The 14,676-nt window shown below is 39.5% G+C and overlaps 1 protein-coding gene across 1 annotated transcript; it reads left to right on the top strand.

Annotated features, from left to right (window-relative positions):
- The first annotated feature begins 2,724 nt into the window (after nucleotides 1–2,724).
- On the top strand, nucleotides 2,725–3,198 carry LOC131218045 (uncharacterized). Its single transcript, XM_058212727.1, has one exon. It carries the CDS (start codon nucleotides 2,725–2,727, stop codon nucleotides 3,196–3,198), a length of 474 nt encoding a protein of 157 aa, XP_058068710.1.
- Nucleotides 3,199–14,676: the final 11,478 nt, after the last annotated feature.

Genomic DNA, 14,676 nt, shown 5'->3' with positions numbered 1-14,676 from the left:
AGGCTACTTTGTACTGAGTTACTCAGTACGCAATCCGCGTCCTTTTCAAAAACTTTTCAGATGTCCACATCCGGAAGGTATGTGTAAAAAGGAAGGAGTGGCCCGGAAATATTATAAATTAATGGCATAGATTTGCGGCAGGCAGACAACTAAATTAGCTGGCCCACCAACTATAATTACTAGGAAGCGGAAACGAAGGGATCCTCTTAACTCTAGGACGCGGATTAGCTACTTACAGGTTTAGTAGCCAGACTCACTACTGATATGACGTCACTAAGTTCTGTGGGTCCCACTATGATATATGTGTTATATCCATACTGTCCATATTCACTTAGATTATTTTAAGATATGAACCAAAGAATGAGGGGGATCCAAATCTTTAGTCGACCGCATCGTAGAAAACTGTAGAGAGAGTGACGACCACTGTTAAAACATTCATAAGGTCCACCATGTTTATTTGAGATCCAACTAGTTCATAAGTTAATAAAAACATTAAAGAAAGAAAACCCAAATATCAGCTTGATCAAAAACTTTTATAGCCATTAAAAATTTTTAATGGTGGGCGTCACTCTCTCCACTGTTTTCTGTATTAGGGTCCACTCGAGCTTTGGATATGACTCATTCTCTAAAATGGTCTCTCGAATGGACGGCGTGGTACAAAACATGCATCATGGCATAACTTGATGACGTCACTAGCGAGTCTCGCTAATCAACCTGTAAGTATCTAATCCGCGTCCCGAACCTTCTAGATAGGTGGAGCCCACGGTTTCTAAAACAGGTGTTGATACAGTAGAGTGAGGAGAAGTAGAATACATGGTAGAACTGTATTTCTATACTACACGTGGCAGGGTTATCTCTCAATCATGATTGTCCATCTAATGCTACTCACTATGGATGGAAATTGATTGAAGATATGGACAGATCGGATGATCCTATCCATCTAAACAGTGGTCTTCAAATCGATGGTAGAAATTAATTTTTTAAAGTGAAGTGATGGCTGTGGTCGTCTGATGCTTGTGATTTTCAAAACATCGTTCAATCCATGATGAGGCCCACTAGTAGGACAGTTGAGATTGATGGATAACTCTCGCATGTTCCGGTTTCTGCCAGCTCTACCGTGGGATGGGAACCTCTAATTCTATGATCTGCGGGCTATTATACTTTCCTGTTCCCTCCAGAGGTTTGGTAGTCCCACAGGAACCCTTTCCACACGCAACTACACACGAGATATACTTGCCAGATGAGCATGTTTTCTGGACATCAGAGACGTGAATAGTGTGGATCCAGCGGTGTAGATGACCTGATGAAAACATCAGGCTGGAGGGTCTAAATCAACAATGAATCTGGAGCATTGGAAATATCTTAATTGTTCAGTTTTCTCCTTTAGGAGGGGTCCAGCAGATTACTCGACAGACCTATTTTTACAGAGATTATCTTCACGGCAGTTTTCACACTATGAACAGCTCGGATGTTCCATGCAGGTGCGAGGTTCGCACGTGTGCGGCGTGTAAATGTGCGTCTAGGGCTAGTAAAGGTTTCCTAGTAAAGCTCTCCCTACGGAGGATACCTTCGGTAAAATGATAGAGGTAATGATTTGATACTCTAGCAGTGTAGGACGCTTGATACACACGCAATCAGAAATTATACTCGTAGAATATACTAACATAATACAAAACCAATTAAATTTTATTAAACCCATTTTTACTTTGTCATAATCCAAAAATATGATTGGTTAACCAATTCTAACATCTGATTCGTGGACACTTGATTGTTGAAATACGACCACTCCATATTTTCATTTAAACCGTCCAATAAATGCACAGAATTCCAATAATCAATTAATATATCTATGATAATCCCGATCATTTTGACAGTTTAATTTGAATCACCTGTATACATGGTGTGCAACTCCTAAGTGCCTGTGTATCATCTACCATATTCTGACAGAGTATTATTTTTTCACAATATAGATATCTAAAACAACGGCGATGAATTACCGAGGAAGTCCGGTTGTCATTACATCCTTGACAGCCTCGAGCCGTTCTTATCCTCATTTCACAAAGAATCCGGCATTTGAAAAGGTCCACACGCATACACTGTTAAAAGTGAAAGGGATGCGCGAGTGAGATCGAGAAAGATCCTCGCGGAAAAGGCGTCAATACATCACACGTGTGAGAGATCAGATCCATTCAGAACGGTTTGTTATTAAATTTTATTTTAAAAAAATTAAAATTTTCCATCTAATCAGTAGACTACTAGTTTATGTGGAATATGATATTCCAAGTCATATTTTTAAACATCCATTTTTTCTTATAATATATTGTATACCTAATAAATAGAATACCCTAAGTTATGATTATCCGATGAATGGTCCAGATTTCTTACAATTATCCCACGCTGGAAAGCGAATGACAAGACTCTTTGACTATCTCAGTCGCGCGAGTACATCAAGATAGGCCACGCGTAACCGGTGGTTTTGTTACACTACAAAATCCTATAACGACCCAGACACAAAAGCCACTCTCTCTCTCTCTCTCTCTCTCTCTCTCTCTCTCTCTCTTGCCGTCCCTCTCAAACACTTTTAATATCCTTCAATTCCCAGCCTTCTACAAAAACCCAAATCATCTTTCCCGCAAGCAACGCTAATGCAACAAACCCACCTCAAAAAACAACCACACTAGGCTTTCATTGTCGTCGTTGTTATTATTCTATCGTGGGTACAACATGAAGAACGAAACAAGCTCATCTAACAAGCTAACGCGCTGCTTGAAGGCTCCTTTCAGAGTCTTATGTAGGGCAAGAGACTTTTATATCAAGAGCATGAACAACTGCTCTAGTAGGATCGACTACGGTGCGGCGATGGGCTGCCCCGCCGCTGTTGTCTACACACTACCGAAGAGCTTCAGCATGAATTCGACGCGGACGAGAGAGGACGAAGAACTTCGAGAGCTATTGCGGATTGTGTCGAAGCGGGAGAGGGTGGCGAAGTCGACAACGACAACTACAGTAAAGAATGCGGTGGGGGCAAAGAATACGAAAGGGTTGCCTAAGAGTTTCAGTATGGGGATTGGGAAGATTGATGAAGATGAGCCTTGTTATTTTCAAGATGATTTCAAGATGGGGAGCACGAATGCTTCGGTGTTCCCTAGGAGTAGGAGTTATGGTATGGGGAAGAGGAGAGGTGGATCGCTGTCTTAGGAATCTCTCTCTCTCTCTTTCTCTCTCTCCTGCTTTGGTTTTTCTTGTGTTTGTTTTTGTAAAGGAGAAGAAAGATTGGATGGAGATGGAGTTATCAATGCGTGTGGTTTGGTTTTTATTTTCGCGTCGTCTTGTTTGTTTTTCCTCTAGTTTCTCACGTTTGTGGAACATCCGAGCCGTGCATCAGGTGGGCCCCACCATGCCAAAAATTGGGTCATTCATTGAATAGGGCCACACGTTACTTGTTGAACGTGGAATGTTGGCAATCATCTCAAGGTAGAAGACCATGATAGGGTCCAGGCATCAATAGGCCAAACCATCCAAGCCGTGCATAAGGTGGGCCCCGCCATGCCAAAAATTGGGTCACTCATTGAATTGGGCCAGACGTTACGTGTCGACCGTCAATTAGACCATGATAGGGTGATGAAGATTGGAATCCGTCCACGCATATCAATAGCCCAAAACATCCGGGCAGTGTATCAGTTGGGCCCCACCAAAACAGAAATTGGGTCACTCATTGAACATGGACACACGTACGCATGCGTTGAATGTGGACTGCTGGCAATCTGCTCAAGGTGCAAGACCCATGACAGGGTGTTGCAATTGTAATGCATTCTGGCATCCATAGGCCAACCCATCTGAGTACTTCATCAGGTGGGGTCCTCTATGTTACAAATATTTACAGAATAATATATATATATTTTTTCTGTAAAATATGGAATCTGAAAAATTCAAGTTGATCTGAAATAAGGACATGTTGAAGCACGTCTGGGACGCTATCCTTGAAGCGTTATTTGCCTCTACTCAAGTGAATTAAGTATGCTGAAAGGTTACAGGCAAACCGTTTCTAGGATACGACGAGCCTAATGTATGTCTATATTAAGCAAACACGAAGGCGTACTACTTGAACTCTGTTACACAGTATGACAGAAATAAAGAAAAAGAAAAATCCCAAAAGAAAAAAAAATAAGAAGATTTCTGAGCAAGACCACTGCACTGGTCAGTTCTAGTTCTTCAGCTATTGGTTCAATCGAACCGTTCTAGACTACACAGTTGGTCTGTTCTTCAAGCAATAGTTCAACCTTGCTGTCTTGCTGAAGTATAGGAGAGGAGTAGCTATGGCTTGGTTCGTATGGGTCTGTTGGAATGGGTTAAGTGATGGTTTGGAAACCCATCCAGGCCCTGTTTATATAGGCTGTAGTGGCTGGGGGTTATGGTCCAGGGAAATAAATCTCATTGATCATTAACTAGCTGTTTTTTGACTGTTGTGCATGAGTCATAACCACTGCTGCATGCTGACTGTTGTGAGATAGTGGCTAGCCATTTTATAGCTGTTGGGCCTAGCCATGCAACAGTTACAATATGGTTTCTACAGTAATGACACAGCTGTTACACTTCTGCTACAACAATCATATTCAACCTCTCTATATATACTGGAGGACCTTTCTCTCATTTCTCTAGTCTCCCTTCCAACCAGCCACTCACCTTAGCCACCTAGTCGTACCGCGACTCGCTTTGGTTCGCGTAAGGTCGCGAAGGAGCTACCTTCTGCGACACGTGCGAAGTGTAAAGTGCGCCACTAGCGCCTCTACAGCCACCCTGCCTCATATGCCCACGCCGTCGCACCGAGCCCGAGACCGAGCTCGAGCCCGTGCCTATACCCGAGAGCGCGCGCGTGTTCCAGTGCGTATGTAGGGAAATAATAAGGTACTCCACTGTTTTCATTTAAACCAAGAAATTTTCTCTTCCCTTTCCTATGTGGGACTATTCTCTTCCCTTTACCATGTGAGACTATTCTCAAAAACCAAGAAATACTTTTTTAAAAAATATATTTTTTCTCAATTAAACATTTCTGCCAGAATAATCAGCTTATATGCATAAAGAAATATATCTTTCAATTTTAATCTTTCCTTAATATAAGTATCTCAAAACTCTATTGAAATGACTAGTAGCCGAAGCGTTGAACTAGTTATTCCTATATAACAGAATCGGAGAAACCATACACATATTCACTAAGTATTAATTAGAGTTCCCACAATCTTGCTCAGTACAATTAATGGCCATGCGCTTTATCTTAATTCGTGAATGATCCCGAGAGAAAACTCCTTACTCTTATGAGAGACGGTACCATCTCTACGTTCATATAGGTGAAATCCTTCAAGTGTCTTCGTTATTATAAGACACTTGTCTTTTAGACTGAATTTCATTAAGAGTTTTAAAACTCAACTATCTTTCGTAACGCCCAACACTTATCTATTATGGATGAGGTTTTATAATTTAGTGCTGAAAACTTTCTACATATCAGTGACTTGTTCTTACCCATTAAACCCAAAATTAGAGATTTTCTGACTTTATATTGGGTTACCATCACTGGTGAAACTTTAGTTGAAGAGTTTCAACCCCATCCCTCTAAATGTAGTTTTTACTACTTCTTTCAGTAGAAGTTTAGTGAAAGGGTCCGCCAGGTTATTGCTTTATTTCACATAGGAAATAACAATGATTCCATCTCAAATCAATTGTCTGACATAATCATGTCGAAGACTGATATGTCTAGACTTACCATTATATGTGCCGTTATAGGTTTTAGTTAATGTGGCTTCACAATCACAATGTAGTGATATAGCCGATATAGGCTTTTCACAGAAAGAGATTTCTAATAGAAGATCCTTTAGCCACTCAGCCTCTTTACCTATTACAGGCAGGGTTATAAATTCAGACTCCATAGTTAAGTGCGTTATGCAAGTCTGTTTCTTAAATCTCCAAGATACAGCTGCACCTCCTAGAGTGAATACCCACCCTTTAGTAGATTTATTATCCCCTGCACTCGATATCCAGCTCGCATCGGTATATTCTTTCAATACGATAGAAAAATCTGAATAAAATAGTCATAAGTCTTTGGTTACTTTTAAGTAACCAAGGACTCTACTAATTATATTCCAGTGTTCAGTACTGAGGTTACTAGTAAACATACTAAGTTTACTCACAGCATATGCAATATCAGGTTTTGTGCATTGCATAGCATACATAAGACTCCCTATGACACTCGCATATTCTAATTATGCAATTGTTCTTTCATTATTTTCTTTTAACTTTATACTTGGATCAAATAGAGTTTTTGCTTTTTTTATATTTAGATGGTTAAACTTGTTTAGTATCTTCTTAATATAGTGAAATTAACACAAAGCATAACCCGCACAATATTTTTTAACTTTGATACCTAAGATGGTATCAACTTGTCAAAGATCCTTCATTTTGAATATGGAAGATAAAAATCTCTTCGTTTCAGTCACACCTTCCATTTTATTACTTATTATTAACATGTCATCAACATACAAACAAATAATAATCATATAACAACCATCTACTTTAGAATATATGCATTTATCAGCTACATCATGTATGAAACCATGAGATAGTATTTTGGAATCAAACTTTTCATGCTATTGTTTTGGTGCTTGTTTTAATCCATACAAAGATTTGATTAATCTATATACTTTATTTTCATTTCCTGGTAGAACAAATCCTCTAGGTTGTTCCATGTATACCTCCTTATTGAGGTCACTATTCAGAAATGCGGTCTTTACATCCATTTAGTGGATGTGAATATGATATATGTAAGCTAGCGCAAATAATATCCTAATAGATGTTATCCTAGCTATAGGAGAGTATGTGTCAAAATAATCTATCACTTCTTTTTGTCTAAAACCCTTAGCTACTAGTCGAGCTTTAAAGGTTTGGATAGTCCCATCAGTGTGATATTTCTTTGTAAATACCCACTTGCAACCTATGGGTTTAGAGCCTGAAGGTAAGTTAACTAGTTCCCATATTTGATTTGACATTATAGATTTCATTTTATCATTTATAGTTTCTTTCTAGAAAGCTGGGTCTCTAGAGGATGCAGTCTCTTTATATGTTTTAGGATTATCTTCTATAGTTATTACTATAGATATTTTTTTTATAATATTTTTTCTATATCCTTCTACAATATAGAAAAAGATGCGCTGAGAGTCTATATAGTCATCTCCTAGACTCTTCTCTATATTGTCCTTTGACTCCTACAAGGTTCAATAAGAACTTTCCCTATTTATGGAGTTGTGTTATCTGGTTCTTTATCAGGAGTTTAAACTTTATTATCATTTGACTCCAAGGATAGTGAGTTCTCAAAGAATTCAACGTCTCTTGATTCTATTATTGTATTAGATTCTATATCTAGAAGTCTATAAGCTTTACTATTTTGTGCTTACCTTATGAAGGTACACTTAATAACTTTGGGTCCTAACTTAGTTATTTTTGGATAAGGGGTTCTACAATACGCAAGACACCGCCACAGTTTTAAATATCATAGGTTAGGTTTTCTACCTCTTCATATTTCATATGGAGATATTTTATATTTTTTAGATAGAATTCTATTTAGTATATGGTATGCTGTAAGCAATGCCTCACCCCATAGACTTAGTGACAACTATACTCTTATTAGCATTGAGTTGACTATCTCTACTAATGTTCTATTCTTTCTTTTAGCTATTCTGTTTTGTTAAGGTGTGTATGGTGCGGTATATTGATGTATTAGTTTATGTTCTTCACAGAATTTATCAAATTCATTGGAGAAGTATTCTCGTCCTTTATCACTACGGAGAATTTTTATCTTCTTATTTAGTTGCTTTTCTACTTCTGCTTTATATATTTTAAATATAGTCAATGCTTCATTTTTACTCTTTAATAGGTACACATACACATATCTAGAGCAATCATCAATAAAGGTTATAAAGTACTGTTTACCTCCACAAGTAAGAATGCCGTTTAACTCATAGATATCACTCTGCATAAGATCTATTACTTGAGACGATCTTTCAACACTTGGAAAAGATTTTTTCGTCATTTTGAATTGTATGCACACTTCACACTTATCAGTTTCATTATCTGTGTATGAGATTAAACCATTCTTAGCTATGAACTTCAATGTATTATACCCTATATGGGCTAGTCTATCATGCTACAGTCCAACGGATTCAACCATATATGCAGAAGTGCTGCTTTCATTCAGAAAAAACTTGACCACTCGTTCCAGCATATCTATTTCCGACAAAGTTCCCATTCTTGAACAGAATTAGTTTTCCTGACTCGGACACCACCATTGTTCGTGATTTGCCCAGAAGGTCCTCAAAAACTAAGTTTCGCCTCATGTCTGGGACATGTAGGACGACATTTGTCAGAATCACTTTCTTTCCAGAGGTGAATATTAGTTCGACGGTTCCTTTGCTAACAACTTTTGATCGAACTTCATTACCCATTTAGACTTCTTGACTATTGGTCAATTCTTCATAGGTTTTGAAGGCTGATCTGTCGTGACACACATGTACAGTAACAGCAATATCATACCACCAATCGGGAACCTTTCCTTGGATAGTATTCACTTCAGTGATCATGGCCACAATATCGCTTTCTTCTACTGCACTTGCCTCTTTTTAATAATTGTGATATCGGCATACTCGAGCATAGTGCCTGATTTTTCCACAGACATGGCATGGGCATCTGAACATTCGATTCTTCTTTTGGGCGATTTTCTTGAATTTTCCTTTATTGAGTTTCAGGGAATTGTCCTTATTGAGATTTTTGTTATTTGTGTTCTCTACTTCATATACCGTAATGTCCTGGATTTTTACTATTTTGGATTCTTAAAAATCTTTGATTTTTTTTGTTATTAACTTATAATATACTGACCATTAGCACTCAATGTTACTTTATACATGGGTTGTACCAGTAAAGAACCGCACAAGTCCGATTAATCAACCGTAGGAAGCCATCGAAATCGCCCGATCACTTGAACATCAAGTTTAGCCCCATGATTTACACACATAGGACCCAAATCTAACCGACTCATCACTAACTAATTAAGACAATCATAACTAAATTAAAGATCTAACTGAAGTCGAGTCAAATAAGGCCCGAATCTTAACTAATAAACCAAATAAACCCGTTACTCTTTTAGCATAAAACCGACGGTTTAGAGTAATTATGACCAAATATTTACTTTTACCAGTTATAGATAGGCTACACTATGAACATAGTTAATCCAAACCCTAATCATTGCCCACGAGAAATCTCAATACCTAATTCGTTTTAGAAATACCCCGATTTTCCAAACAAGCTCTATACCGCTTGTTAGTGGGCCACTAGTTCCAAAACTATAGAATAATGCCCGTCTTACTGGGCTCGACGTCCATCGCGGGAGTCAGACCTGGGTAGTGTCAGAACGGCTCTACTTATGCTGAAAGCTAACTGCTTACAATGTGCGAATCCCCTAGGCCGAAATCTGAAGCTTAAGTGAAATAGACATTCCGCTCTTTCGTGAAGTTGTGGCTTTCGGACCGTCAATCCACAACCAAAATTGGAGTACCGATTAATGATATTTCCCTGCTAATATTTGTATAGCCGCGGCCTCGATCGATCATCGGTGACCATTAAACAGACTTCTAATCACATCCGTTGATTGACACATCCAAATGGGAGGCCGATTACATCCATATGTAGATCATCATTAGAGCTAACTATCCTACGGTGTATATCGACTTGTACACCCCATAATGGGCCTTAAAGGTTAGAAAAACCCTCATATAGGGCTAGTATAGTAAAAACCCAACCATTGGGGTCATTTACACCAAATCTGACACTATATAAGGGCTTCATTGGGGCACCCCCTCTTCCCATATGAATTTGCATTTTCAAAGGAGAGAAAGAGAGAAAGAGGAAGAGAAAGAAGAAGAGAAGAAGAGAGAGTAGGGTGGGGAAGCTTTAGTGCTTCCCTTCATCGGTTCCTCCAATCAAAGCCTTAACATCGATCACTTTCCTCCACTGAATCCACCCCATTTGTGTTTTGGAGGTAAGAAACAAACCTACTTCCTAACCTAGGTTCTTTGTAAAGTGGATTACATGAATCTCATATAGTTCTTGGTGTTTATATGGGATTTTGTGATTTTCTCCAAATCCCTAACCATAGGAACCTTGCATCCATCACCACAAGAGCAAGATTCCCAGGACCTCGGCAAACCCTCTCACGAGTCCAACACCCCTAGGACAATTCCCCAAGCCCTCGGCTACCTAAAGGTGCGGACCATTATCCCTAGGTGGCCAAGTACCAATTTTACGATAAATTTAATGATTGCGAATGTTAGATTGATGTGCATGAGTAATTTAGAGAAAATCTAGCCAGGAACCTACATGCTAGGTCTACCCAACATGCATGCGATGATAAATTGATGTTTGATTGATCTTCAAATCGTTTGGGCATGAAATTAGTGTTACATGTTCACCTCACATCCGATTTTTGCTTGATCTTTTCTGTAGCATGTATGATCGCCTTATTTCTTGTTGAATTTTTGTACTACGAGTGATGTGTTATCCTTTGCCTCTTAGGAAATCCGGCACCACACGCACACATGTTTGACTTATGCTATTAAGAGTAATTACATTTATTTAATATCTTGAAATTTTATGCTCGATGTATTGTACGCATGATTCTACCTGTATTAGAAGACGATCTCTTAATTGCTAGATGTGTTATTGAATACAACCCACTTTCTGGGTTGGTTAGGGAATTGAGATTTATGAAGATGGTTCCGTTGGTTGGACCACCCTGTGACCGGACTGATTGATTTAGGCAGATACGAATGGGCGACAGTAGTGAAACTACATGGGTTGCTTGCACCCGATGTCGTGCGTTACGTGCTCACCTAAACTTGGGCAGTCTAGTTCACCGACTGACCAACAATCTTGTTAACCATGTTTGGTCGCGCTTGTTTGGAACCTGGAACACCCCTCGCCCACTAACGCCCACTGACAATAGCTGGAAATTGATCCACAGTCTCATGAGCCAGGCATGGTGGAATGAGACATTATGTCCGAGCTGTCGGCCTACGCTGCGGTGACGAGCCTCCCCGTAGTAACAGTGAGCAATCATGCTTTCCAGCACTCCCCATGTGCTTGCAATCCGGGGTGGGGACCCCAATGAGATCAAAGATCGTGGGGTCCTAGCCTCATGCATTGAGGGGTCCGAGCCTCGCAAATGGATTGGGGCATTAATATCGTTGGGGGTGTACCAGTTTTTTCAACCTATTGGATGAACAGAATTAACTAAATACTCGGCTAACATTATTCATGCATCGCATTAACTAGAATTTGACAACTGGACAGTTGAGGTTGCAATGAAGGAGTGTTGGTCATGCGTGACCGTGAGACACAGTAGCTCAAGAGAGTATTGTGGGTGAGGTCATGCATCATACATAACTCATGCATACGCATTAACAAAGACTAGTTAGTGATTTATGAATGTGTGTTTTTCATTAAATTCATTATAAAATTGTTATTTGATGTAACTTATGGCTGATGACACCCACTGAGTTAGCTACTCACTCCCACTTTGGGATGGTATTTTAAAACACTAACCAGACCCTTTACTAGATGCAGGTGAGGTGGAGCTCGACGAGCCGAGCATGGCGAGTATGGATAGGAAAGAGGAGCTTTCCTACTCCAGCTTATAGGTGGATCACCATAGACTGTGTGGGTTGTTTATGGGTTGTTGAGTAGGGATCTAGGGCACCACTTTGAGGCATTTCTTATATAAATTTTGTCGGGTGACGCCTTGTGCGACCCATTGGATATTCCTATAGACTTGTATTTCTTAGTCACATTTATTTCAATAGATTAGTTGTGGTTGTGGTTTATGTTCCAGCTGATTTCTTTATTGCTCATTTAAACTGATTTATATACAAATCACCATAATTAGGATATGAACGACACCTAGGAATTTGGAGGTCGAGTTCTTACACGGCCCTAAAAACTCAGGGTGTTACATATACCTTGGACGAGGCATTTCTGTTGTCATTCTTTTTGTCACGATTATGGGATTCTTTCTCAATTTGAAGATGTTTCTAGATTTGTTCCAGTGTATAGTCCTCAGTCTTATACAGTAACTTCTTTCTATAGTCTTTCCACATCGGTGGCAATTTAGTGATTATAGCCCCGACTTGTAATGATTCAGGAAGATCAATCTTTATGGCTTTGATTTTGTTTACTATTAGCTGCAGTTCTTGGATTTGGGGTAGCAGCGGTTTTTTATCTACAATGTTGAAGTCAAAATACCCGGCGATGAGGAATTTGTTGGTACCCTCTTCTTCAGCCTTGTATTTGAACTCCAGAGCGGCCCAGATCTCCTTTGTTGATGACGTCTGTTAGTACATATCATACAAGTGGTCGAAGAGTGCGTTCAGAATGTGTCCTCGACACAAGAGTTCATCTTTAGCTCGTTTGGTGTGGGTAGCTATCTGTTCAGGTGTGTTGGCTTCAGTTGCTTCAGGCAATGGCTGAAGACTAGGATCTATGATGTAGAAGATCTTCAGCGCTATTAGAAGAAATTTCAGCTTGTCTTGGCATCTCGTGAAATTCGTTCCATCGAACCAGTTAAGACAAATCAAGTCCTGATTCATCAATTTGATGGATGATACACTATCAGCTTCCATCAGTCTAATAACGCTTTAAGATTGTTACAAATTTTTACAGAATAATATTTTTTCTGTAAAATATGGAATCTGAAAAATCCAAGTTGATCTGAAATAAGGACAGGCTGAAGTATGCCTGGGACGCTGTCATTAAAGAGTTATTTGGCCTTACTCAAGTGAATTGAGTATGTTGAAAGGTTATAGGCAAAGCGCTTCTAGGATACGACGAGCCTGACGTGGGTCTACGTTCAGCAAACACGAAGGCCCACTACTTGAATTCTATTACACAGTCTAACAGAAATACAGAAAAAGAAAAATCACAAAAGAAAAAGAAATAAGAAGATTTCTGAGTAAGACCACTGCACTAGTCAGTTCTTCTAGTTCTTCAGCTATTGGTTCAATCGAACCGTTCAATACCACACTGTTGGTCTGTTCTTCAAGCAATGGTTCAACCTTTCTGTCTTGTTGAAATATAGGAGAGGAGTAGATATGGCTTGGTTCGTATGGGTCTTTTGTTGCAACAACCATATTCAGCATCTTTATATATATACTGTAGGACCTCTCTCTCAGTTCTTTAGTCTCCCTTCCAGCCAACCACTCATCTTAGCCACCTAGTCGCACACGTCTCGCTCCGGTTCGGGAAGAGGCGACCCTCTGCGACACGTGCGAAGTGCGCCACTAGCGCCTCTACAGCTACACTGCCTCACATGCCCACGCCCTCGCACCGAGCCCGTGACCGTGCCCGTGCACGAGTGCGCGCACGGGGGTGTTCTAGTGTTACTCATTGGAACACGCAAGTTCCATGGTCTATGGACTATGTAGGCAAATAATAAGGTACTCAACTGTTTGCATTTAAACCAAGAAATTTTCTCTTCTCTTTCCCATGTGAGACTATTCTCGGAACTTCCAAAAAAAACATTTTTACAAAACTTTTTTAATATATTATATTATACTTTATTATAAAATATATTTTATAAAATCATTATTTTATAACACTTTATGCAGTGACCCATCTCTAATATCAAATGGTCCCACTCGTCAGACATGGTCACTAGCATACGTTGGATGGGAACTCATGACAATCTTCTCAAGGCAAGCATTTGAATCTAAGTAGCAACTTGTTCATGTGGCATGTATGCATGTCAATACTATCTAACCAAATGGTTGGGTCCAGCATGGATTGGAATATAAGTTGAAATTCATAATACTAAGAGAAATGTAACCATCCAATTGGTGACCATCAAATGGATAGTTAAAAGAAAGATTAGGGGTTCCAACTTCACCTGGCAAATTCTGATATTTATTTTGGTAATAATAATAATTGTTATGGGTGAAAATGGCTTAACTAAGTCAACTATAATGAGATATAACACAAAGTACCAAGTAAAGGAGGTAGGATAAGAGCTCGACCCTGACCACCGAGCATGACTTCCACAATCAGCATGATCATCAACCACGAGGACTAGGTCGGACTTTGGTCGATGTCTTGCTATTGCGACAAGCGAATGACTGTAAGTATTGACCTGACCTGCCTCGAAGAAAGGTCCAACCATGATTGACAGTTCAGCCCTAGTACCTCTGCCAATCGGATCCAGAGGTTGGCCTCAAAGCAGACCACTGGGAGATCGCTTTTTAATATAGGGAGGATCAATCCCCAAGACATTCGAGCTAAGAATAACGCCTTCGGGATGATCTCCTCTATGATACATAATTGAATAGAATATTCATTGACATATCCGTGATTATCAAAAAACAACTATAAATAAGAGCCACATCTACAGTGAAAGGTAAAACCACTAGAAACTCTAATAATAAGTAATAAAATGGGCGGTGGGATTAGAAGGGATAAGATATAAAAATCAGACCGTTAAAAAAACTTCATGCAGCCCGCACCCAGTAAACTTAGGGCCTGTTTGGGCGGTGGGATTAGAAGGGATTAAGTGGGATAGGATTCAAAAAACATAATTATTACCCATGGCAGGAA

The sequence above is a fragment of the Magnolia sinica genome, chromosome 11 (assembly GCF_029962835.1).
Source record: "Magnolia sinica isolate HGM2019 chromosome 11, MsV1, whole genome shotgun sequence".
In the NCBI taxonomy this organism is placed as follows: Eukaryota; Viridiplantae; Streptophyta; class Magnoliopsida; order Magnoliales; family Magnoliaceae; genus Magnolia; species Magnolia sinica.
Note: the sequence above shows the minus strand (reverse complement) of the source record. Positions and strands in the feature narration are given on the sequence as shown.

Coding starts and splice junctions, on each gene's coding strand:
- LOC131218045 (XM_058212727.1), top strand. CDS start 2,725: ATGAAGAACGAAACAAGCTCATCTAACAAGCTAACGCGCTGCTTGAAG.